This window comes from Elephas maximus, chromosome 20, assembly GCF_024166365.1.
Source record: "Elephas maximus indicus isolate mEleMax1 chromosome 20, mEleMax1 primary haplotype, whole genome shotgun sequence".
Lineage (NCBI taxonomy): Eukaryota > Metazoa > Chordata > Mammalia > Proboscidea > Elephantidae > Elephas > Elephas maximus.
Window position 1 is genome coordinate 36,702,721 of NC_064838.1, and position 24,140 is coordinate 36,726,860.

Here is a 24,140-nt window from a genome sequence, read left to right on the forward strand (position 1 = left end):
AGGACTCGTGGGGTGATGCCCAGTCCACTCCCATCTCCCCTTTCTCTGCAAAGTGACCCCTGGCCATGGTCCTCTGGATCAAAAAGGGACAAGTGACAAAGGCCAAGGTGTTCAGTCTCTCACTCTCAAACATGAGTTGAGGACAACGCTGGGACTTTGGAACCATGTTGTGTACGTGCACGGCAGTGAGATACAGAAAGACCCACAAGCCTGGAGCCGCCCTGGTCCTGCCCTTCTCCAGGCCAGCGACTCAGTATGTCCCCTGTCCTTCCAGCTTTCCTGGTACCCTTCCAACATACTTGCTCTTTTTGCATAGCCAAAACCAGCCCAAGTTGGTTTCTGTTGTGACCGTGCAAATTGTAATGGAGACAGAGACGTGTGAAATATCTAACTGTATAAATCCCATACGTAACCCACACTTGTCTGCCTGGTGAGCTCCATGCACCCTTTGAGACCCTGTGCAGATATCCCCCCTGAGAAGCCATGCATGATGACCACCACCTTCTCCCCTTGCCTGCTGCCTCTGCCCCCACCAAGGTTCAGCAGGGCAGTCCGTACTTCCTGGTGCCCAGACACAGGGAGCACCTGGCTCCCCAGACTTAGTGCAGCATCTGGGTGAGAAAATATCTGTGAATGAAACTGAACTTCCTCCTCAGGCTCCAGCAAAGGGATCTCCTGTCTCCACCAGGATAAGATGGAAGACCACGTGGGCTGGATTCCAAGACAACTAGTGAGGAGCAGATCCACCGGGGAGGCAGGGCTGGTCCTTGGCCCTGTCCTTGGCAGACTGAGGCCAGCAGCCTCCAAGGACACAAAGGCTGCACATCAACCCTTCCCGTGACGGGAAATGAACAAGGAGAGCAAACACCTGTCCTGTGATAAAAATCTGGCTCCACGAGGACCATGACCAGCGGGCCCTAGGGGCCCACACGTGAACCGGGATGACCATAACGGGCTTGTGTTTGAAGCTAAAAAGAAATTACACACATCCAAGATGGGGTGGCCGGGGGACAATATGGCTTAGCGATGAAGGACTATTGCTATTAGCTGCCATCAAGTCGACCCCTGTCTCATGGTGACTCCATGCACAATGGGATTGGGTCATTGTGGTCCATAGGGTTTTCACTGGCTAGTTTTTTGGAAGTAGATCACCCGGCCTTTCTTCCTAGTCCATCTTAGTCTAGAAGCTCCCCTGAAACCTGTTCAGCATCATAGCAACATGCAAGCCTCCACTGGCAGGTGGCTGTGCCTGAGGTGCGTGGGCCAGGAATCCAACCCCAGTCTCCCACACGGAAGGCGAGAATTCTACCACAAGCCACCACTGATTGGGGTTTCGCTAAAGGCTCAACAAGTCATAGTGCGGATGGAGCCATCAAGAGTTTGTATGATCCTTCCTGGCATGAACAAAAACAGAACTAAGGAGAGAGCATGGAGGTCAGGTAGGCCTGTGTTGGATGCCAGCTTTCCACTCATTTCTTCATGTGTCAGTCATCATTACGGCACCTGAAGGGGGTTGGTAGACTGATTGGGAGGGGTGTGAGGGCCTGGTCCTCAGTGTGTGTGAGAGTCCTGCTCTTCATGTACCAGTCACGCTACACCAAAGGACAGGTGCAGCCTGGAGCACCTTTTGAAGAGTTGGTTCTACCCATGAGCCATGCTCTCCCCCCACCCCCGAGGCTGAGCCAGCCATGTGACGGTGCCCCATCGGCCATAGCTGCCTGAGCGAGGGTAGAAACCTGACCCAGGGTTCGGCAGTCCACCCTTGAGCCTACTTAGTAAGAGACTGAAGCTTGAGCAGATCTCAGGAGCTGTGGGACGGCCACCTCGGCTGGCAGCAAAGAGCAGGAGGCAGAGACCTGGACCAGAAAAAAGCCAAGGAAGGAAGGAACGCCCTTCCTTCTGGAGCCTGGCTGCACCCATGACCTGGTTCTAGGAGACGCCCAGGGTCCTCCCAGCAAACTCCCTTCCTTTTGTGCTTGAGCTCACTCAAGCTGGTTTCTGTTCCTTGCAACCAGAGTCTTGACCGACACAGATATTGCCAAACGGGGACAGAATGAATTTAGGGAAGCTTAGGCTGAAGAAGAAACTCAGCGTACATGTCCAAAGATGGAAAGGCCACTTCACAAGAGAATGCATCTAGGGGGCGGGTAGAAGGGTGGGACAACGGAGTAAAGAAGAATCTAACATCACAGTGGGTATAAGGCAATCGGTAGAGCACCTGGCCTAGAATGAAGGAAACTGCTCTCAGAGACCTGCAGATGTTGAGTGCTTTGGGGCACCCTCTCCCTTCCTCCCTACACAGGCTTGGAGGGGCTGGCTGAGCCCCAAGGTGCTCAAAACCACCCCATCTTCTGAGCCAGGGTTCCCACATCTGCCCCCTGACTTTGCAGGTGAGTGGCAGTTGGGAGTCTGCTCCACACATCCACCTAAAGCCTACTTCACCCAAGGGTAAGATGGGAGAACAAGGGGCTATAAAACACCCTCCCCAATAACCTTATGGTCTAGGTGGGGAGAATCCGGCTCCCTCACAGTTATTCAGGCCTCGCCCACGCCTCTGGGTGCACCACCCAGGCTGCCCTGAGGAAGCAGCACCATATGCAAACTCCCCAGGTACCCCTCCCCCTTGGGTCTTCATATTGAATCTGAGCCTTTTCTCATTTGCTGGGTGGTGCCCTCGTTTTGTAGCTTTCTTCAGAATACTCTATACCCTCACAGCTGCCATCACAAGAACATGGGGTGTGGTAGCACTTTCTGTAGCCCCCCGGACATGCCTCTCTAGGAACATTCCTGTTCTACTTCCCAGAGATCTGAGTCACATTTTCCGCCATGGACAGGAAGGCATCTGCCATGTGCGCACAGGGCAGCACAGACGATGGCCTGCTGGCAGAGGCCCGTGCTCCTGGAGCCCTGCCCCATCACCACTTGCCATTCTCAGTGTGGGTGACAGTCACACTTCCCCACAAGAGTCACTGACAGTGGTGGGACCAGCAAATGAGACAAAAGTCCTGGAAATGTGTGGGTGGCTCTGAGCTGCCGGAGAGCAGCGCTGTGTCCTGCTCATCTTTCCATCCCCGTCACTGTACCTGGCACAGAACTCAGGAAACACCTGTGCATTTAAAGCTGGGGTGTGTGAGGGCCCAGAGCTACTTCCTCCAAGCCACCAAGGGCTAGAGACTAGACACAGGTGCTCAGAGATTACAAAATCAACCACAACCCAACTTGTTGCCATTGAGTGGATTCCAACTCACAGCGACCTTATAGGATAGAGGAGAACTGCCCCACAAGGCTCAGAGATTACAGGTCTCTCATAAAACACATCTGACCACATCCCTCCACTGCTTTAAAAGCCCCTCAGGGCCTCTACAGAAGAAGAAAAAACAGAACAGCTGCCACTGGTAACCCCGTGTGTGTCAGAGTAGAGCTGGGCTCCACAGGGTGATCTTTCCAAAGTAGGGCGCCAGGCCTTTCTTCTGGGGTGCCTCTGGGTGGAGCTGGGCCAACAACCTTCACTTAGTAGCTGAGTGCTTAACCATCTGCACCACCAGGGGTTGCCCGGCCTCTTCAGAGTAGGCTCCAGATTCCTTAGATGACATCAGTAGGCATCTATTTTCCATTGGGCTGCTAGCAGAGAACCTCTGTTGGGGGACTTCTCTTACACTGTTGCGTCTTAAGAGTGTTTGCTTCCCATTATAGCAGCGGAAAACGCCAGGCTCTCCGTCACAGGGCATGTAACCTGGGTGCTGCCAACCAAACGTGCCCTGCCCCAGTCTTGGTGCCCCTCCCAATCCCCGAGGACCTCCCTGCCAGGGGTGCAGTGGCCACAGGGTTTAACCCCCTATTTCCTATCGATAAGTGCCTTTCAGGCTCAGTCAGTCAGAATGCATTTCTTTTGCTTGCTCATTCCAGGCCCCAACTGACTGGCTTCTCATCTCATTCATGCGACACTGTGCCTATGGAACATCACAAAACAGGTCAACAGCCACGCACCTGGCAGGATGAGCTGGGCCCTCAGTGGGTCCCACTGTATACACCCCAACCCTGGCACCTACCACCACTCTTAGTGGGGTCTTCACACCTCCCTGTCCCCACCTAGACTGCGAGCTCCTCACGGGCTAGAAGTGACCTAGGTCCCACACGTACCTCTGTTTCAGAGGCTCACAGAGCTCCTGCACATAGGCAGTGCCAATAAGTGCTGAACTAAGGAAGGGCAGCCCCTGCTCACCTGGCCGGCCCTGAGCCAGCCCACCTTCTCGGCAGCACAAATCAATGGCTGTTGACTGATACTTGAAATATGGTAGTTTAGCTATCCCATGACCCATCTCTCTTCCTGACTGAAACTGAGTTCTCTGTGAAGACCCTGTCTTGCTCGATCTGCTTCTAGCTACTCCCTGGCACACAGTAGGTGTCTACACGTTCTTGTTGAATGAATGACTGAAGCAAACGGGGCTGTGATGCCTGGCACCGAGGTGGGATATGCAACTGTGTGTTCACCTCACTGGGATTCACAAGCACTAGTCAACCTCAGACTCCCAGGGCCCAATCCCAGCAGGTATTACAGGCGCTGGGGCTAGGTGGGCCGCCGGGTGGGCCACAGCAGAGTGGGTGGCAGAGCATGGCATGCCTGTAAGACAAGAGTGTCAGTGGGCAGAAGAAGGTGACGGGCTTCAAGGACACAGCAGCCTCTTCTGGCTGAATCTGTACAAGCCCCCGCTGCTGGTCACCCCTTGCTGATGAGCCGCAGGCCTTCCTCTTTTCACAGTGTCAGTCTTGGGCAAACATTTACTGAGAGCCTATGAGGCTGCAGCGGGCAGTGGTAGCTCAGCAGAATTCTCACCTTCCATGTGAGAGACCCGGGTTTGAGTACCGACCCGTGCACCTCATGCCCAGCCACTAGCCCTCTCAGTGAAGGCTTGTGTGCTACGATGCTGAATAGGTTTCAATGGAACTTCCAGACAAAGACTAGGAAGAAAGGCCTGGTGATCTGCTTCCAAAAATCAGCCAATAAAAACCCTATGGCTCAGAATGGTCCAATCTGGAACTGATCACAGGCGTGGCGTAGGACCAGGCAGCATTTCATGCCATTGTGCAGCGGGTCACCAAGAGTCAGGGGCCGACCAGACAGCACCTAACAACAACAAGTTAGGTCGCAGGTGCTGAACAAAGCCTCAGACGTTCAGAGAGGGAAATGCCACAGTCTTAAGGCAATGATTCTGAGCCGCCTTGGCACCGAAGCCTCTTTTCATTATATACTTCCCCAGGAACCCCGTTTTTAAAAAGACATTTTTTTTCCCTATCAAGCAAACTATCTTTATTAAGTAATCGTTTAATTTCCTTATTTTCCTCTAACAGAAAAAAATCTGTAGCCTGCCCATCACAGGTTTCTGACCATGCTAACCCTGTCACCGCTGACTTTAAGGATTCCAGCCCAAAGCAAAGAAGCCTGGCACTTAGCTTCACCTGTGTGACCTTATAATGGGTAAAGGTAGGGTTCTCATTATGATTATATTAAATCCTAACAGAAACAGGCTCACCCATGAAGACTGCTGGAAAAACCACCTCACTAAGCCCAAGCCTTCTATTTTGCAAGGAAAGAAACTAAGCCCCAAAGACATTAGACGTCTGTCTAAGGCCATTTCCTCTTAAGAGGCAAGGCCCAGGCCGTTCCAGGTGGGAACTGAAACGTGACGAGCTCGCAGGACAAGCAAGCGCACAGTGGGGCTACGGGGGGCCCCGCTCGTCCTTCCTCTCACCCACCACCCTGCAGGCTCCTCAGCTCTGACTCCCTCAAGCCCACTCACTGCCTGCCGTCACCTTATCACCACCGGCCCCCAGCCCTGCGAGACAAAGGCGTACCTGCTGCCGCTCGGCCGGGGCCAGCGTGGGCGAGATGCCGACTGGCCTGCCGGCGTCCATGCTGTTCTTGGTCAGGGCAAGGGGCTGCTCCAGCGTGAGGCTGGGGATGGACGCGTACAGGTGGCTGCTGTGCAGGCTCACGGTGGGGGCCACCGCACGCTCGATGGGGCTGCGGCTCCGTTCCCGGTGGTCTTTCCGGCAGTCACCATTGGCCGTCTTGTTCCTGAACAAGAGGAATGAACACTCAGATGGGAACACCTGGCATTTTCTGAGTGGTGAAGGGGACACTGATCATGTGTCAGGCACTTCATACTCATTATTTCATTTGATTTTTATCTTGTGATAGATAAATATTATATTATTATCAGCCCCATTTTCTGAGGCTCAGTTAAATAGCTTCCAAGCAAATTAAGGTGCCTGAGTCCCTGGGCGGTACAAACAGTTAATGTGACCGGCTGCTAACCAAAAAGTCAGAGGTTTGAGTCCACCCAGAGGTGCCTCAGAAGGCCTGGCCATCTACTTCCAAAAAAGTCAGCCAGTGAAAACTTTATGGATCACAACAGTCTGCTCCACAACCGATCATGGGGATGGTACAGTACCAGGCACCTTTTTTTTTTTTTTTTTTTAATATTTATTGTACTTTAAGTGAAAGTTTACAAATCAAGTCAGTCTCTCACACAAAAACTTATATAAACCTTGCTACATACTCCCAATTACCCCCTCCCTAATGAGACAGCCCGCTCCCGCCCTCCACCCTCTCTTCTCCTGTCCATTTCGCCAGCTTCTAACCCGCTCTACCCTCTCATCTCCCCTCCAGGCAGGAGATGCCAGCATAGTCTCAAGTGTCCACCTGATCCAGGAAGCTCACTCCTCACCAGCATCCCTCTCCAACCCACTGTCCAGTCCAATCCATGTCTGAAGAGTTGGCTTCGGGAACGGTTCCCATCCTGGGTCAACAGAAGGTCTGGGGGCCATGACCACCGGGGTCCTTCTAGTCTCAGTCAGACCATTGTCTGGTCTTTTTATGAGAATTTGGGGTCTGCATCGCACTGCTCTCCTGCTCCCTCAGGGCTTCTCTGTTGTGTTACCTGTCAGGGCAGTCATCGGTTGTAGCCGGGCACCATCTAGTTCTTCTGGTCTCAGGATGATGTAGTCTCTGGTTTATGTGGCCCTTTCTGTCTCTTGGGCTCATAATTACATTGTGTCCTTGGTGTTCTTCATTCTCCTTTGATCCAGGTGGGTTGAGACCAGGCAGTGTTTTGTTCCACTGTGCCTGGGGTTACCAGTCGGCAGCTAATAAGAGCATAGTATACATATGGAGTCCTTGAGTGATGCAGACAGCTAACACAGTTGCTAACTGAAAGGTTCAAGTCTACCCAGAGGTGCCTTGGACGAAAGGCCTGGTGACCTACTTCCAAAAAAGTCAGGCTTTGAAAACCCTATGGAACACAGCTCTAGTCTGACACACATGGAGTCACCATGTGTCAGGATCAACTCCCCATCAACTAGCTTTTAAAAATCACGGGCCCTCAGATATCCTTGCCAGGCAGCACATGCGTGAGGTTCCCAGAAGTGACGACGTGAGCAGGAACCCATGCGTGTGTAAGGTCAGGTAAGCCCAGACTCCCCAGTGAGAAGATGGAGTGGAAGTTGCTCTCTGCTGCACTGCCAAGTGCAGTCAAGGAAGCCAGGAATAGACACCTGCCCCTAACATGAGCAGGAAGAAGCTGGTCAGCCAAGTGATCATCCAAAACCTTTTGGACGAACAATGTTTTAGATGAGTGAGAGAATGAAAAAAAAACCAATAATCTCTTCATGATGCTTGCTCAGACGGGCCCATCTGTCAAGGGACCCTGAGAGCACAGGCCCTGTGTGGGCACAGTCCACCTTCCCTCAGCCAGCGCTCAGGCTGACCCTCTGAATGTGTAAGAGTGAGGGGAGCCACCAGGGCCACTGCTGGCCAGAGGAAGGGGAACTGAAACAAAGCTAGCCCTTTCCAGTCGGCCATAACTTCCTGAGAGGGCTTCAAAACGAGCACATTTCTATGATGCTAGAAAAGAAAATTAACCGAAAATCATTTGCTGCTGAGCCAACTCCAACTCATGATGACCCCATGTGTGTGAGAGCAGAACTGTGCTCCGCGGGGTTTTCTTTTTACTGTGGTAAATATGCTCATAACAAATCATTTTCCGTTTTGACATTAGTTACGTTTCTCATGCCGTTCAACCATCACCACTGTCTGTTTCCAAATTCCCCATCGCCTTTAACAGAAGCTCAGTGTCCCCAAAGCAGTGAGTTCCCCTTCTCCCCTCCTGCCACCAGCCCCTGATCAACTTTGGTCTCTATGCATCTGTCTATTCTAGACGTTTCACAGAAGTGGGATCACACAATACTTTTCCCTTTGTGACTGACTGACTTCACTCTATTGTGACCAGAGGTGCAATGAACACTGGTGTACAAGGATCTGTTTGCATTCCTGCTTTCAAGTCTTCTGGGTATATACCTAGGAGTGGAATTGTTGAATCATACGACAAATGCTATGTTTAACTTTCTGAACAACACCTCTCCAAACTGAAATGCTATGTTTAACTTTCTGAACAACACCTCTCCAAACTGTTTTCCACAGTGGTTGTACCATTTTACAATCCCACCAGCAATGGAAGAGGGTTCCACAGGACGTTCAATGGCTGAATTTTCAGAAATAGATCCTCAGGCTTTTCTTCTGAGATACTGCTGGGTGGACTTGAACCTCCTTTCAGTTAGCAGCTGTGTACACCACCCAATGACTCCCGGAGGGAAGATGAGCCCACCCCAACCCTGAGGAAACACATATCTGAATGACATTTCTGCTATTTTCTTGTTGAGTTGCTCTTTGTCTCTATAATTGAGTCAAGGACTTCCAATCAAAGCTCCCTTAGGAGACAGAGCCATTAAATTAGCGTATGCTGAGTCTCCATATATTTCCCCGTCTTGGAGCTGTCTCCTCAGACCTGCCCTCTGCTTCTCCAGCTGCTCCAGCAGCCAGCATTTGTTAGCCTTTTGTGTGATGCAGGCTCGCCTCACCGGTGTCTGCCCTTCTTTCTCCAGGAGACTAGCAGGAGCTCCAAGGTCTCCCCTCCTTGAGCTAAACTATCACCTCATAGATCCACCCAACGCACCCAGGACCCTCAGGAAGCCTGGTTCCTGTGTTTAACTCATCAAGCCCCAGCCACTTATGTAGAGATAATAAATGTAACCTTTGAGAGATAAAACACTTTAAAACATGGCGACAACTTCTTCTTCCCTTTCCTTGGGACTTGAGAGCTTCATTACAAACATTGTTTTAAGATGTGATGCAGGCAGACTTCCAGGAGAGGACTGTCTGCATGGTACTCAGTTGTCTCCGGTTGCTCGGGGTCATGTGTTCCGGAGGCAGTGTCTCGCCGTGTTTTGGTTTCCCCTCAGTTATCGGAAGGTCATTATTCCCTGGAGTACGTGGCCTGCGCTGCTGGTAGCCCTCACCTGTCCCTTCTACCCACACCGGCTGCAGCTGACGCCGACTCCCAGTGACCCACGTGTCAGAGTAAACTGTGCTCCATAACGTTTTCAATGGCTTTTTTTCAGAGGCAGGTCACCAGGACTTTCTTCTGAGGCACGTATGGATGGACTCGAACCTCCAATCTTCTGGTTAGCAGCCGAGCATGTTAAATGTCTGCACCACGCAGGGACTCCCTTTTCCCCACAGTGGGCCAAAAAGTCAGGTAACTAAGTTTGCTAGAATGATGTTATGTTGTTGTTGTTAGCTGCTGTTGAGCCAGCCCCGATGCATGACGATCCCATGACAAGGGAACAAAACACTTCAGTCCTGCGCCATCCCTACCACTGGTGGAGGATCAAGCCATTGTGATGCATAGGGTTTTCACTGGCTGATTTTTTGGAAGCTCTGCTGAATGACACTCGGTCAGCATCATAGCAACACACAAGCCTCCAATGACAGATGGACGGCGGCTGCGCACGAGGTGCACTGGCCAGGAATAGAACCCACGTCTCTCGCGTGGAGGGTGAGAATTCTACCACTGAACCACCACTGTTCTCTAGAGTGACATGGTGTAAAAGTAAGAATAAACAGGATCTGAGCGAGGACAGGGCCTACCACTGCGACCTTTCCTCATCCGATTGGACTATTCCGTGATCTTACTGGCTTGCCAGATCTGCTGCCCACAGGAAGGCAAGGCCCACAGGAAGGTCAGCCTCAGGCCAGAGACCCTACAGCTTGCCCGGGAGACTCGGGTCTCATTTCTGAATAGCACAGCTCTATGTAAGTAAGGTACCAGTTTTCTCTGACTACAACTCTCTGCACGTGTCTTCCATCATTAGCTAAGACAAGGGGACAAACTGAGGTTTGCGAAAAGAGGTCAGCCCTGAGAACATTACTGGGCAAGCATTCTTCCCCCACCCCCACATTAGCAGCTGTTGCCACAGTGGGTCTCCACCTGGGCACCAGGACCCCTGGAGACGCCTGACAAACGGTGCAGGAATCCACAGGCACTCCGAGCACTGTTTTCTACCTCGAATAGATCATATGTCCCCCACATGTATATGCAGTGTTTTCCAATGAATGGAGAAGTTGCTGAGATTAATAAAATATAAATTAATTTAAAATTCCTACTGCTACTAAATTCATAGTAATTTTTGTCATTAAGTATTCTGTCAATGAATGATACTTACAAAAATACAATCACTATCACATTTTTGGCACTGAGCAGAGTCCTTGTACCAGAGAAGCGATGGGAAACATTATGCGTCTCCTCTGTACGGGAGCTCCAGTGCCTGGAGAGGAGAGAGACCTAGGAAAGATCCTCATTTCTTTGCACTTACCAACTGCAACAGAGGCATCAACATGGTGGTGTTTTGTTTTGCAGAAGGGACTACATCAGTGGTTGCTCAGGAGCAGAATTCTTGCCTTGCATGCTGGAGACCAGGTTCAATTCCTGGCCAAGGCACCTCAACTCAAGCTCAGCCACCACGCGGCAGTGGAGGCTTGCGTGTGGCTATGATGCTGAACAGGTCTCGGCGGAGCTTCCTGATTAAGACAGACTAGGAAATACGGCCTGGTGATCAACTTCTGAAAATCAACTAATGAAAGCCCTATGGATCACAGTGGTCCATTCCCCAGCTGACCATAGGGATGGCACAGGACAGGGCTGTGTTTTGTGCCATTGTGCACTAGGTTGCCATGAGTCGGGGACCGAGAGAGAAGACAAGTTCCTTCTAGACATGCCTGGGGTTATCAATTGAATTGTGTCTCCCCAAAATCTATGTTGAATTTCTAACCCTGGTAACTATGAACGTGACCTTGTTTGGAAATTGGGTCTTTGAAGATGCTGTCAGTTAACATGGGTTCATGCAGGTCCTAATCTGATCTGAGCGGTGTCCTTATAAAAAAAGAGTCAGAGAGACAGAGGCATAATTAGGCTTCAACTACAAACCAAGGAATGTATGGGGCTACCCAAGTTAGAGAGACAAGAAAGGACCTTCCTCTAGAGCCTTGGTAGAGAGCATGCACCTGCCGACACCCTGAATTCAGACTTCCAGCCTCCAGAACTGAGACAATGAATTTGTTTTATAAGCCACCCAATGGGTGGTACCTGTTACAGCAGCCCTGGGGCACTAATACATGGGGAACATGACTGAGTCTATGAACCACGCGCTGCTCAGAAGTTTCCTAATTCTGTGTATAGAATGATGCCCAGCATACAATAACTATTTTAGGAATGAAAGGATCAAAAAGCAAACAAATTCTCAGGAGAAACCAGCACCAACTGGTTTGAGTAAGACAGAGCTCATGGAGCTGGTGTACCAAGACAGGACCTGGTTGGACGGTTACCAGAGAAACCCGAGGAGGACACCTCCAACAAACGTCAACCCACCGGAAATCAACAGTCTGCAAACACCTTCCATCACCGTTTCCCCTCTGTTCTTTCAGGTTGGTGCTGTGCCAGCTTTCATGATTCCATTCAAACCCTTTTGGAGGCGCACTCTTAGCTATTTACGTTTTACAGCAAATCACTGGAAAATGTTATAAAACTTCAGTGAAAAGATCAGATGCTTTATCCTACTTGGAGGAAGAAAGTGTCCCAGTTCAGATGGTCGTGAATACCAGGGAAGGGAGGTGGGATCACCGCATCCCTGAAAGATTGCCATCCAGGTCCTCACACACTGGCAGGGTCAGTGCTCACTTCCTCCCTGAGAAGCAGTTCCATGACTGAAACACTTCAGCCTAAGGTTCTTTCTCATAACAAATGAAATCTGCCTTCCAGTGCGATTCTTTGGTCCCAGGTCTGCCATTTGGAAAAATTCAGTGAAGTAGATTTCCACTTCCAGAGGACAGTCTTCCGGCTATTGAAAAGCTGCTTCTACATCAGCCGTGCCATCCCTAAATTCTCTTCACCAAACAAGAATCTCTTCCAATGAGTCTACTATCTACCAGACATCCTGTCACCCACCTCTGCACACGCTCCAGTTGAATGGGGTACCTAGCACTAGATGCGATACTCCAAACGTAAGCTAAAGAACACAGCACACAGGGAACGATGAATTCTTTCCATTCATGGCAGCCTGTTTCTGGACCAAGGATATTTGTGGCTCAGTAGTAGAATTCTCACCTTCCATGCAGGAGACTGGGGTTCAAGTCTCTGTCTCTGCAACTTATGTGTAGCCCCCACCCGCCCATCTCTCAGTGGGGGCTTTCGTATTGCTCTGCTGCTGAACATGTTTCAGCGAAGCTTCCAGACAAAGGCAGACTAGGAAGTAAGGCCTGGTGATCTACTTTTGAAAATCAGCCAATAAAAACTTTATGGATCACAACGGTCCAACCCCCAGCTGATCACGGGGATGGCACAGGACCAGGCAGCATTTCATTCCATGGAACGTGGGGTCACCCTGAGTTGGGGCCAACTCAACGACAGCTAACAACAACAGCAGCGACATTTTGGGACCAAAAACCAAAGTACTGGTCTAATAAGTAACAGAAGAGAATATTCAAAGTCGGGATTATCCCAAGACCTGTACTCACTAGGACTACACTTGGAACAACACAACCCAAAATGTCAATGGTGACCACAGCAGCATGTCACCTAGCAGGTGAGGACCTAAGGTCTGCCCAGCATTTTCTTCCTTGTAACTCAGCTATAGTGATCCCTGCTGGCTAAACAGCTGATATAAGTGAGTTATTACACACATTTGGTTCAGAGACAAAGAAACAATCAAATTTCCAAGAAGAAAAAAATCAAATTTCCTTCCTGTACTGTTTGGTTTATTACAATTCCTTGGTTCCCGACAGCCACCCCCTTACAACCACAGTCCCACGGCTGACTGAAAGCAGCCACCCCTACTGTCACTGTCCAGCCCAGTGTTGGGAAGAACCCGTTCTAAATCATTTCATAGACTTCTTGATACTAGAAGTCAATCCCTAATTCAATAAACATATTCAACACTAAATCGATTTTAGAGAGCCAGCTTTTTATAAAAGCTGACATCAGAAACTTTGCAGACAAACTTACATTATTGAGTGAAATTACTGTACAACTCTACCCCCACTCCTCACTTATCGACTATCTCATCATCTGACATTTTGCATTTACAACAATAGTAAAAAATCCACTACTGGACTATTCTATGCATTAATGACGTACGTCTGGCAGTAACGAATGCCACGGTGCAAGGCAAAAGTAATGCTGGCTGTGATGATTAAGGTTACATGTCAACTTGGCTGGGCCATGATCCTCAGTGGTTTGGCAATTACATAGTGATGTTATTTGGCAGTTATGTGATGATGTAATCATCTTTCATTTTGTGATCTGATGTGGTCATCCCTCCATTTGTGCATAACACTGATTCCTACATAATGACCTGGTCCTTGGATCCTAACCATGTTGATAAGTGAGGAGCAGGTGTACTATAAAGTTTGAAAATTTAAGTACTGTATATGTAAAGTGATAAAACTTATCCATCCAGTAAGAGATCTTGAGACATCTCCCAAATGCTCTTTAAAATGGTAATAATAAGGGACCATAAGGACTGTCCATCTGAAAGCAAAGTATTCAGTGCATTAGTTCTCAGTGGGGCTCCCTTGGAGCAGGGTTTTGTGAGCATCCAGGCATGGGGACTGAGCTTCATCTTTCCAAAAACTAGAAAAAGAAGGTTGGCTAAGCTTTGAAGTTTTTTTTTAGACGTGTGTCACATTATAGGAACAAGATTTAAGTTCCTCAAAGATCATTTTAAGGAGTTCCAGGTGCTTAGAAAGGCTACTGATACACTGACAATTGATACACTAAGTACAAATCAATTTCCTCTATTCTTAAAGCAAAGTTCCCAAGGGACCTGGAAAAGCAGCACAGGGGGCCTAGTTCATTTTCCTCTGAGTTAGAAAACTAGATTGCTTTAAAAATACTCTCATTTCCAAGCTCCTCTTGGAATTCAGAATTAACTTTCCCTCTAGTGGCGTAGTGGTTAAGTGCTACGGCTGCTAACCAAAGGGTCGGCAGTTCAAATCCACCAGGAGCTCTTTGGAAACTCTAGGGGGCAATTCTACTCTGTCCTATAGGGTTGCTGTGAGTCAGAATCGACTCAACGGCACTGGGTAGTGGTGGCAAAGCTGCCTGCTGGCAAGGCCCCCAGTGGGCACAAGCGGTTTGTGCTCAACCTCTGACCTAAAGGTTGGCCATTTGGACCCACCCTGCAGCACTGCTGAGGAAAGGCCTCCATAAGGCTTTATGGGAGATCTGTTTCCATAAAGGTCACAGCCAAGAAAACCCTATGGAGCAGGCCTTCTCTCCAACACATGAGGTCATCATTAAGTCAGAATCAACCCAATGGCAGCGGGTTGGATTTTTTGGCTTGGTGAGCTGTCCACTTAGCTTAACTGAAATATCACTAATATCTATGGGCAATTTCTTGGCTGTTCAAATTGTATTTCACCCAACATCTAATATCCTGAAAAGAAGACGTAAAGAGAGGAACCTAGTAGGGGCATCTGAGGATTCCACCGAACACTGAGCCAGCATTTCTTTTCCAAAGTTTTGAGTTGGTGATTCTAAAACTGCCGCAGGAGAACCCAGAGGGCTGTCCCATCCTCCCAGCGCCCCCGAGGACATATCCCTTTCCTCTGTGTGAGGACTTCCAACACCAAATAGCTAATGGTTCATCTTAATTACTCCTTAAGTTAAAACTGAAAACCAACTCCCACAATAGGGGGCAGTGGTGGTCCAGTGGTGGAACTCGAACCTTCCATGTGGGAGATCTGAGTCTGGTTCCTAACCAGTGCACGTCACGCACAGCCACTACCCGTCTGTCCACGGGGGCTTGCGTGTTGCTATGATCTTGAACAGGTCTCAGCAGAGCTACAAGGCTAAGAGAGACTAGGAAGAAAGGCCTAGTGCTCTACTTCTGAAAATCAGCCAATGAAAACTCTATGGATACCAATGGTCCCGATCCACAACTGATCACGGGGACGGTACAGGACGGGGCAGCGTTTCATTCCGTCACGCATGCAGTTGCCAGGAGTCAGGGGCTGACTCAACAGCACCTAACCACCACCACCCCCAATAGTAATCACACTACAGCTTACAACTATTAGGAACAAATTTCATAATCTCAGCGTGCCGAACTCTCTTCTGTCTCCCAAGCTGCCTACCTCTTCTTTATTACTTACTGCAACTGAGGAAGGAATATAAAAAGCTTAACACATAATAGAATCACTATTGTTTATTCAACTGAGCTAAAGTTAATCCTTAGTCCTTCGAAATTCTGACAAGCCACTGGTACTAAAGGAGGCTGCAACTACAGGACGCATTTATCATTGCATGTTTGCCCTCTCCACTAGAAAAAAATAAAAGGTTTCCGAGAGGATGACTGTCCACGACAACAACAAAATGCAAAACTTCGTAAAAACAATCCAAGGGGCTCGTAAGAGAAACGGCCAGTCATAATGTTAACATTTGGCATTAAAATTAAATAAACAGCAAGCATCCATCACTCCATCCAGCAAAGCCCAGCACACATGGCGCCCACAGTCAATGATGTTGTCAACAGTGAGCGCTTTGGCGACTCCCAAGCTGAATATTTGTGGGTTCTCATTTCTCACTCTGAGCCTTTAAAAACGACTTTAAGTCATCCGAGGAGGGCTAATGTTAATAATAGTGATCGCTGCCATTTGTATGCCATTAGCACACAGTTTCCCAAAGTGCTTTTCACATATATGGTTAAGAGATCTTCTTCAATCTGCAACTCCCTTGTAATGCCAGGAAAATGCATTTTTGAAATGACGAGACCGAAGCCTTGCTGTATCTATCTGTGCAGGTACATGGGCACACCTGGACACCCCGCTTCTGAGCAGCGAACAAGTTCCTTCACTCTCCCTGTTAACCTCTGCTTCCTTTCAGCGCAGGAGGCGGTGGGGAGAGGCTGCTCTGTGGAGTTATTTTACAAGTTACTGTGAGATTTTTTAAAAAGCATTCATTTTCTATTAAATGTGAACGACCTCTCAATCTCTAATTGACCGTGCACTCCCAGCAAACTATAGAGCAGCGACTCAAATAAAATTCCACTGAGGGAACGAGCTGGTCAAATAGCTGAGGTCGAAACCTCCAGCCTTCAATTGTGGTCAAGTGCTTTTATTTCCCTTGTAATTTTCTTTAAGCATAAATACTAAACCTAAAACATAGCCCCTTTTGGAGGAAGGCCTGGCAGCTGTACTGAACAGGAAGAAAGAGCTCACTGTACTCCCCAAATCAGCAGCCACTTGAAACCGTGCACCATTGTCTAGAGACAGTCACATGATAGCTTGGCCTGGCAGCAACATGTCAGCCACCACCTGAAACTTTGTTACTTCCAATTCATTAAGGAAACAATTACCAGTGTGCCTGAGCCCTCCCAGGACCCATGTGCAGTGCGTGGCCAGCCCTGCGGACCCTACAATGGGCCCCCTCTCCTTCCACTCCCCTCTTAGAAGAAACTGTACATGACATGGATCTGATTGGGACAAGGTGCCAGGAGAGGGATGAGAAGAAAAATCACTGCTGTCCCTTCTCAAGCAGAACTAACTCCCCTTCTCCCGGCACTTGCTCTCTCACAGTTTAAATTAATTACAGCTGAAAATACAGGGTTGCCATCTGGTTTGAAAAAGCAAGGGTAAGGGAATAAAATGAAAGGGTTTTTGGTACTAACCTCACTTTAATCATTGCCAAAGAGCATGAAGACAGCCCAGCGTCCTCCCACAAGAAAGCCTGGGGCCCCACAAACTTGGCAAGCAGTCCAGGCTCAAACCCAGGAGAGGGAGGGCGCTGTCAGAATAAGAGTCCCTGCCTGCAAGGAGAGGCGAGGGGCGGGGGGGGGGGGGGTGGTGGCAGGGGGGCCGTGCTGGAACAAAGTTTCCTCCAGGTCCTGGAATAGGTGCGGGAGCCCTGGGACAGGTTATCTGCAGAGCACGTCCTGCCAAAACGTGACATGCATGGTGACCGTGACATGCGTGGTGACCATTCCATTTTGTGGGGAAACAGATATACGGCTGGAATTATAGCATGTGATTTCCTCTTTGTTTCTCCATCTTCTGTAACATGAGGCTTTCATAAAACTCTAATATGAGGCTGCACAAAGCACAGGAGATGAAGGTTGCTAGAGAACGGGGCCGGCCGGATTGCCAAACATCCCTGAGTCTCCCGCTGCTGCAGCCTCAGGTGTGTTTTGTAGGAAGCAACTTCCTCTGGCTTTCCTCCCACCAGGAGAGTTCTAGAAAAGAGGCTCTTCTCTTATAAGGGCTCTCACTCAGCAGAGAAATGCTGACTGTGGCCCTGGGAAGGCAGAGGCCCCCTCAGCCATCCTCCTCATTTGTCCTGATGAGCTTTAGATGAGTGCAAAAAAGATGCCAAGTCTGCAGATCTACTAACCCCAGCCCAACATCAGAGTCCAGGGAAGTGGGGCATCAGTCCGATTTTCAGCCCAATGGAGATTGCTACCTGCCCTCTACCTGAGTTCTCTTAGACCCAGGTTGGTTTTGCAAACAAAACCTGGCTGTACCTGAGCCCAGGTGTTTTACTCCAGTAGATACCAACTAAGTCACTGGTATTTACTGGAGTTAAGTTCTGGTCAACCAGTGATCGTCCTCTATAAATCAGAGATTAGAACTGTAACAGAGAAGATAAAAGTGGATTATGAAAACAGCATTTCTGTTCTGGGGGAAAAAATCCATCTTCAACCCAAAAATGATGAGAGGGTTGACTTCCAAATCCTGCCCTGACAGAGTCATTGTCTATAGCAACGGTGTCCATAACATTCAGAATCTCAGGAGTGTAACTTTCTAGTAAATGGTACATCTGTCAAACCACAGGAAACATCTGGTAAAATGGCTAAATAAAAACAGAGAATTTAAACTCTTGATTTCCGAGCTTGCTTACAGTGCCCAGCAAGAGACGAAGACAACGGATACGGAAGGCTTGCTGCCCACAGCAAAGCTCAGTGCATGCATGCGTGGAAAGGTCCCGGGGAAGGGTAACTCAGGAAACACCGGACTGCATTCCTGTTCGTCATGATGACGGTATCCTTGTTTCCCCTGCCTCACTGGGGCTGTGGTGACAGCTTCCTGCCCGGAAGGGCACTCCTCCACTCAGCCCTGTGTCACTGCACGTCACTACCTGACGACGCACTCTCAGGACCAGTTCATTTTTCTCCTCTAACCAAGGTCTTCTTGAAACTCCTGGGTGGTGTGAACAGTTCACATGCTTGGCTGCTAACCAAAACACTGGAGGTTCGAAGTCCACCCAAAGACACCTCGAAAGAAAGGCTTATCAATCTATTCCCAAAAAAACCAGCCAAGGAAAACCCTATGGAGCACAGTTCTGCTCTGACACACATGGGGCTGCCACGAGTCAGAGCTGACTTGACGGCAACTGGTAAACCAAGGCCCTCAGAACCTGCCAACTCCTTCACTGATACTCACTTCCCCCCAGCGCCACGGACAAAGTAAACCATTCAGGAAATGTCTGAATAAATGCACCGATGATGTAACAATTAGTTTCTCATCGTTTCACAGCTAAAATCTATTAAGCATGCACCACGATCCTACCTCGAAGACCCACCCTGGATGTGTGACAAGGTCTTATCATCTAACGCTTTCTGTTCTTTTCCGAACATTTTAGAAGCCCTTTCCATTTAAGACAAAATCTAATCATGCAGGCACACCGAACGCAAAAACATCTACATTTCAAACACACAGTAAATAAAATTGAAAACAGTAACTGGTTATTTTCCTTCTACATCTTACAGGAATACATACTATGAAGTGTTAACACATCAATAGAAAGAGATCACCCTAATTAAAAAAAAAAGGACAAAGATACAAACAGGAAAGAAGAAATACAAATGCCCAATACACACATAAAGAGAAAATCCAAGGGCCAGAGTAACCAAAAAAAATTTTTTTAAAGCGTGTTGAAACAATGACAGTTTCCCCAGGAATAAATGTAAGCAGTTGCCTTTGTGATGATGCCTGGGAGAGGCTCACCCAAACAGGTGCAAGTGGGAATGTAAACCCGCAAGCTTCCCAGAGTTCAAACTGACAGAAGGCACAGGAAAAGCAGAAATGGGTACCCTCTGACCCAGAAATTCCACCTCTAGAAAAATGGGAAATAAGACCTATGAACACAGTGGAAATACAGATACCCACAGAAGTTTTGCAAGTAGTGAAACACTGTAAACAACTCAATTATCTTTGTTAAAAAGTTATTTTGTTTATAAACAACATAAAACAGCACAAGCTAGCTGGCTTAAAAAAAAAAGGGGGAAGGAGGGATTTACTGGAAGGATGTGGTGATATTTCTTGGAAATGAAAAGGTGGGGTGGGGGGAGAAGAGGCAACCTGGGGGTCTGGGCCACAGGAGGTAGAGGTCTCCCTACCGGGTTCTGTAGTCAGGGTGGCTTGGCTGGGAGGGTCAGTCACCAACCACTGCAGTCACCGGTGACAAAGTCACGCTTCTCAGCCATGCTTTTAGCTCCTGCGTATGTACCAGAATAAAGCCTTTCCCTCTTCCAATAGTAGCTCCCTTAAAGAGTTATTTGTTATCAGGTCTCTTAAAAATTCCAGGATCATTTTATCACGTATGAAATGCCCCTTACTGACCCAACTGCTACCAGGGTTCACAGTCAAAAGATTTGACTCGCACTGCAAATGAATTATTTGTTGGTAAGAAATCAGGATTCTTACAGGAAAGTAACCTATTAGGGTTTTGTAAGTTTGAGGAGAAAAAGAACAGAGAACTACTTCGCCTTCCTGTGAATAAGTGAAGATTCTAGTGTTTTTTTTTTTTTAAAGTAAAACTGTTGGAATTGTTGGCTAGAAATAGATGAGTCGTTGGGGCAGTGATAAAATTTCATGAAAAGGTGATTGATGTTATCTTGTGGCAGGCGTAAAATTTTTTATTTACTTCCATATTCCTCAGCCACCTTTGTTCCCAATCTTTCAGGTGGCTTCTCTCCCTTCCCCTTGTCCCTTCTTCTATCCTCTATGTCTGAACTCACGCTTCCCACCACATCATTTCCAGCTGCATTCAAGCAGACTCTGACTCACCATGACACCATGCGTATCATAGCAGAACTGTGCTCTGTAGGGTTATCAGCAGATGATTTTTTGGGAAGTAGATTGCCAGGCCTTTCTTCCAAGGCACCTCTGGTGGACTAGGGCCTCCTGTTTTCTGTTAGCAGCCAAGCACATTGTCTGCACCACCCAGGGACCCCAAAGCGTCACGCTAGAGAGCTGGATTTTATTTTGCGGCCGAAGAGGAGGCAGAGCTGCTACCCACGGATAAACTTTGCCATGTTCTCCTATCAGGCTCTCAAGAAATACCTGTTGACTGAGGAGCTGTATGGCTACTATCCCCTTCTAACAATGTCTCCATTACCTAGGTGCACCTACCTTGACTGTTAGCTCCCAGCAAGCAGAGAATCTTTGTGTTTCAGTCATTTGATGCAACTTGCTCAGAGGCCTAACACGCAGTCCCTCAGTGTCATTCCAGACCAATAGACAGGGAAGGAGGGTCACTAGTGATGCAAAGCTCTCACATAAGAACAAATAAACACAATAACGAATCTAGCAGACATTCACGGAAAAACACTTTGACTTTGAGAACATTTTTGGGCAAATCTGAAAAATACTGGAAGTAGTAAACACTTGGGCAGAGATGTGTTTACTTTTCTTACTTCTAGCATGAACAAATCTCCTCTTTGGGTCAGTTTTCACCCGGAAGAAATGTCTGGCCACCTCCCTAGCCTGTAAGTCTCACCCAAGTGTACAGAATTGCTCGTTTCTATGCGCCTTACCTTCTGTTTATACTGGGACTGGGGCCACGAGCATGAAAAGAAATATAAGCAGAGGAGTGAAAAAAATCTTCTCATTCATACAATAAACTTGGGAAGTTTATTAGCAAGAGTCAACATCAGGATAAAATCATTTCATCTGATCATTTCCTCTGAGCCAAGCAGGGCTAGTGACACGGATTGGATCGTAAGGTGTACATCTCCAATCACTAGGTATTTTTGTGTTGCCATTTGGGACAGCTAGGTGTGGGCAAGGGAGAGCAGTGAAGGTGGGCTCTCTGTGTCCCAGCATGTTCACTGGAGCAACATCAAGGTCACAAGGTAAAAATGGAAGTGGAACAAGTGGTGCCTCTCAGAGTCTGTTATCTGTTAAAGCAATTCTTAAAGCCTGCCCCAGTCAAAGGGAAGGTCTCGGCCGTGCTCACAAAATTACTCATTTTTCACTTACACATTTACCCAGCACTAGTAATCAGCCAAGGAGCCCGGGTGGTGTAATGGTTAAACCCTCAGTCGCTAACTGAAAAGCTGGTGGTTCAAACCCACCAGTGACTCCAGGGCAGAAAAGACCTGGTGATCTGCTTCCATAAAGACTGCAGCCTAGGAAACCCTATGGGGCAGCTCTACTGTGTCCTGTTGGGTGGCTGTGAGTCGGAATCACTCGGCGGCACGCAGCAACAAGAATCATCAACCAGTGAAAACCCTATGGATCAGTTCAATCCGCAGCTGATCGTGGGCACGGCACAGGACCAAGCGACGTTTCATGCTGCTGCGCACGGGGTCGTCACGAGTGGGGGGCTGGCCCCACGTCAGCTAACCCCATCAACAGTCACGTCAGGCACTGTTTATGATCGTTGTTACTGTCAGTGTTAGTGATACCAACATACGTCTGGTGAAGGAGACAGGTGGGCACACAATTATAGCAAAATGTCGTCATTTTATATGAAGTGCTAACCTCTAAGCAGAAGGCATCCCCATTTGCCAAGAAAAGGAGGCAAGAAAAATGTACCAGGACATGAGGGAGTCCACGTGGCCAGGTACAGCTGGGCACAGGAAGGACCCACGAGGGAGGGAAGTGCTCACAAACACGGAGGCCTATTAATGTCATCCTGTAGCTGGCCAGAGGCATGGGAAGGCTCCACGCAGAGATGAGTATTCCAGAATCCTTCATCTGATGCTTCAGTGCCAGGGAGATCAGTTAGGAGGGCACTGCCCTGGAAAAAGCAATGGGCAGTAACTACAGAAAAAACATTTAGCTGACTGATTTAACAGGCTGTGGTGATGGATCTGGTACTCTAGGTGATGCCAACAGTTAATGAGCTCGGCTATAATCGAAAATTGGTGGTTCAAATTCACCTGGAGGCACCTCGGAAGAAAGGCCTGGTGATCTACTTCTGAAAAGTCTGCCCCTGAAAATCCTACGGAGCACCGTTCTACTCTACACAATGGGGTGACCCATAAGTCCAAATTGACTTGATAACAACCTTTTGTTTGTTTGTTTTGGGGGAGGGGTGAGGGATTAGATATGGGAGGTATGACTGAAGAAGGAGAAAAGGGTGATTTCCAGGTAGATCTGCTTTGGGAAAATGGGACTACAGCTGTACCAGTCATGAAGATGGGGGACAGAAGATAAGGAGCAGGCTTGGTAAAGTTCTGGGAGAAGAGGAGGGAGCTACTAAAATGCATTCCCGTGAAATGAATTTAAGGTGTATAACAGGCATGCAGCACAGAGGGAGGGGCTACAGATTTGAGGGTTGGGTCTCAGCTAGAGATAAAGACTTGGGAATCCTCAAGATTGGAGGAAGACTCATTAACAACCTGGCGTTATGCAGATGACACAACCTTGCTTGCTTAAAGTGAAGAGGACTTGAAGCACTTACTAATGAAGATCAAAGACCACAGCCTTCAGTATGGATTACACCTCAACATAAAACAAAAATCCTCACAACTGGACCAAGGAGCAACATCATGATAAACGGAGAAGAGACTGATGTTGTCAAGGATTTCATTTTACTTGGATCCACAATCAACAGCCATGGAAGCAGCAGTCAAGAAATCAAAAGACACATTGCATTGGGCAAATCTGCTGCAAAGGGCCTTTTCAAAGTGTTGAAGAGCAAAGATGTCACCTTGAAGACTAAGGTGCGCCTGACCCAAGCCATGGTATTTTCAATCACATCATATGCATGTGAAAGCTGGACAATGAATAAAAAAGACCGAAGAAGAGTAGACGCCTTTGAATTGTGGTGTTGGCAAAGAATATTGAATATACCATGGACTGCCAAAAGAACGAACAAGTCTCTCTTAGAGGAAGTACAACCAGAATGCTCCTTAGAAGCAATGATGGCAAGACTGCATCTTGCATACTTTGGACATGTTGTCAGGAGGGATCAGTCCCTGGAGCAGGACATCATGCTTGGCAGAGTACAGGGTCAGCGGAAAAGAGCAAGACCCTCAACGAGGCGGATTGACACAGTGGCTGCAACAATGAGCTCAAGCATAACAACAGTTATAAGGATGGCTCAGGACCAGGCAGTGTTTCGTTCTGTTGTGCATAGGGTCGCTATGAGTCGGAACCGACTCGATGGCACCTAACAACAACATAGTAGTAATTCAAGCCATGAGTTTGCTTGTGACTTGTTACAATGGTCTTGTTTTAGTGACCTAGTGCTGCTGTGACAGAAATACCACCCAAGTGGATGGCTGTAAAGAACAGAAATTTATTTCCTCACAGTTTAAAAAAAAAAAAAAAAACCCTGTTGCCGTGGGGTCAATGAAGTCTGAATTCAGGTGTGGCTCTAATGGGTGGTCCTTCCTTGTCTATTTCAGCTTGTTGCTGTTTCTATTGTGTGCCCTGGCCTTGATTCTGACTCACAGGGGCCCTGTTTCAGATTCTGGTAGCCAGCAGGAGCCCTGGTGGCACAGTGGTTAAGCATTCGGCTGCT

General features: G+C 48.3%; 1 protein-coding gene across 8 annotated transcripts in view; it reads right to left on the reverse strand.

Annotated features, from left to right (window-relative positions):
- Positions 1 to 24,140, reverse strand: part of VGLL4 (vestigial like family member 4) — a 163,826-nt gene that overhangs the window by 1,312 nt on the left and 138,374 nt on the right. For 7 of the 8 annotated variants that reach the window (XM_049861865.1, XM_049861867.1, XM_049861866.1 and 4 more), the window contains one exon: positions 5,854 to 6,076. In XM_049861865.1, the coding sequence (XP_049717822.1) occupies positions 5,854 to 6,076 (223 nt within the window). Of the gene's footprint in view, positions 1 to 5,853; positions 6,077 to 17,058; positions 17,202 to 24,140 lie in introns of those variants that run through there. The other variant, XM_049861872.1, reaches the window with a different exon arrangement.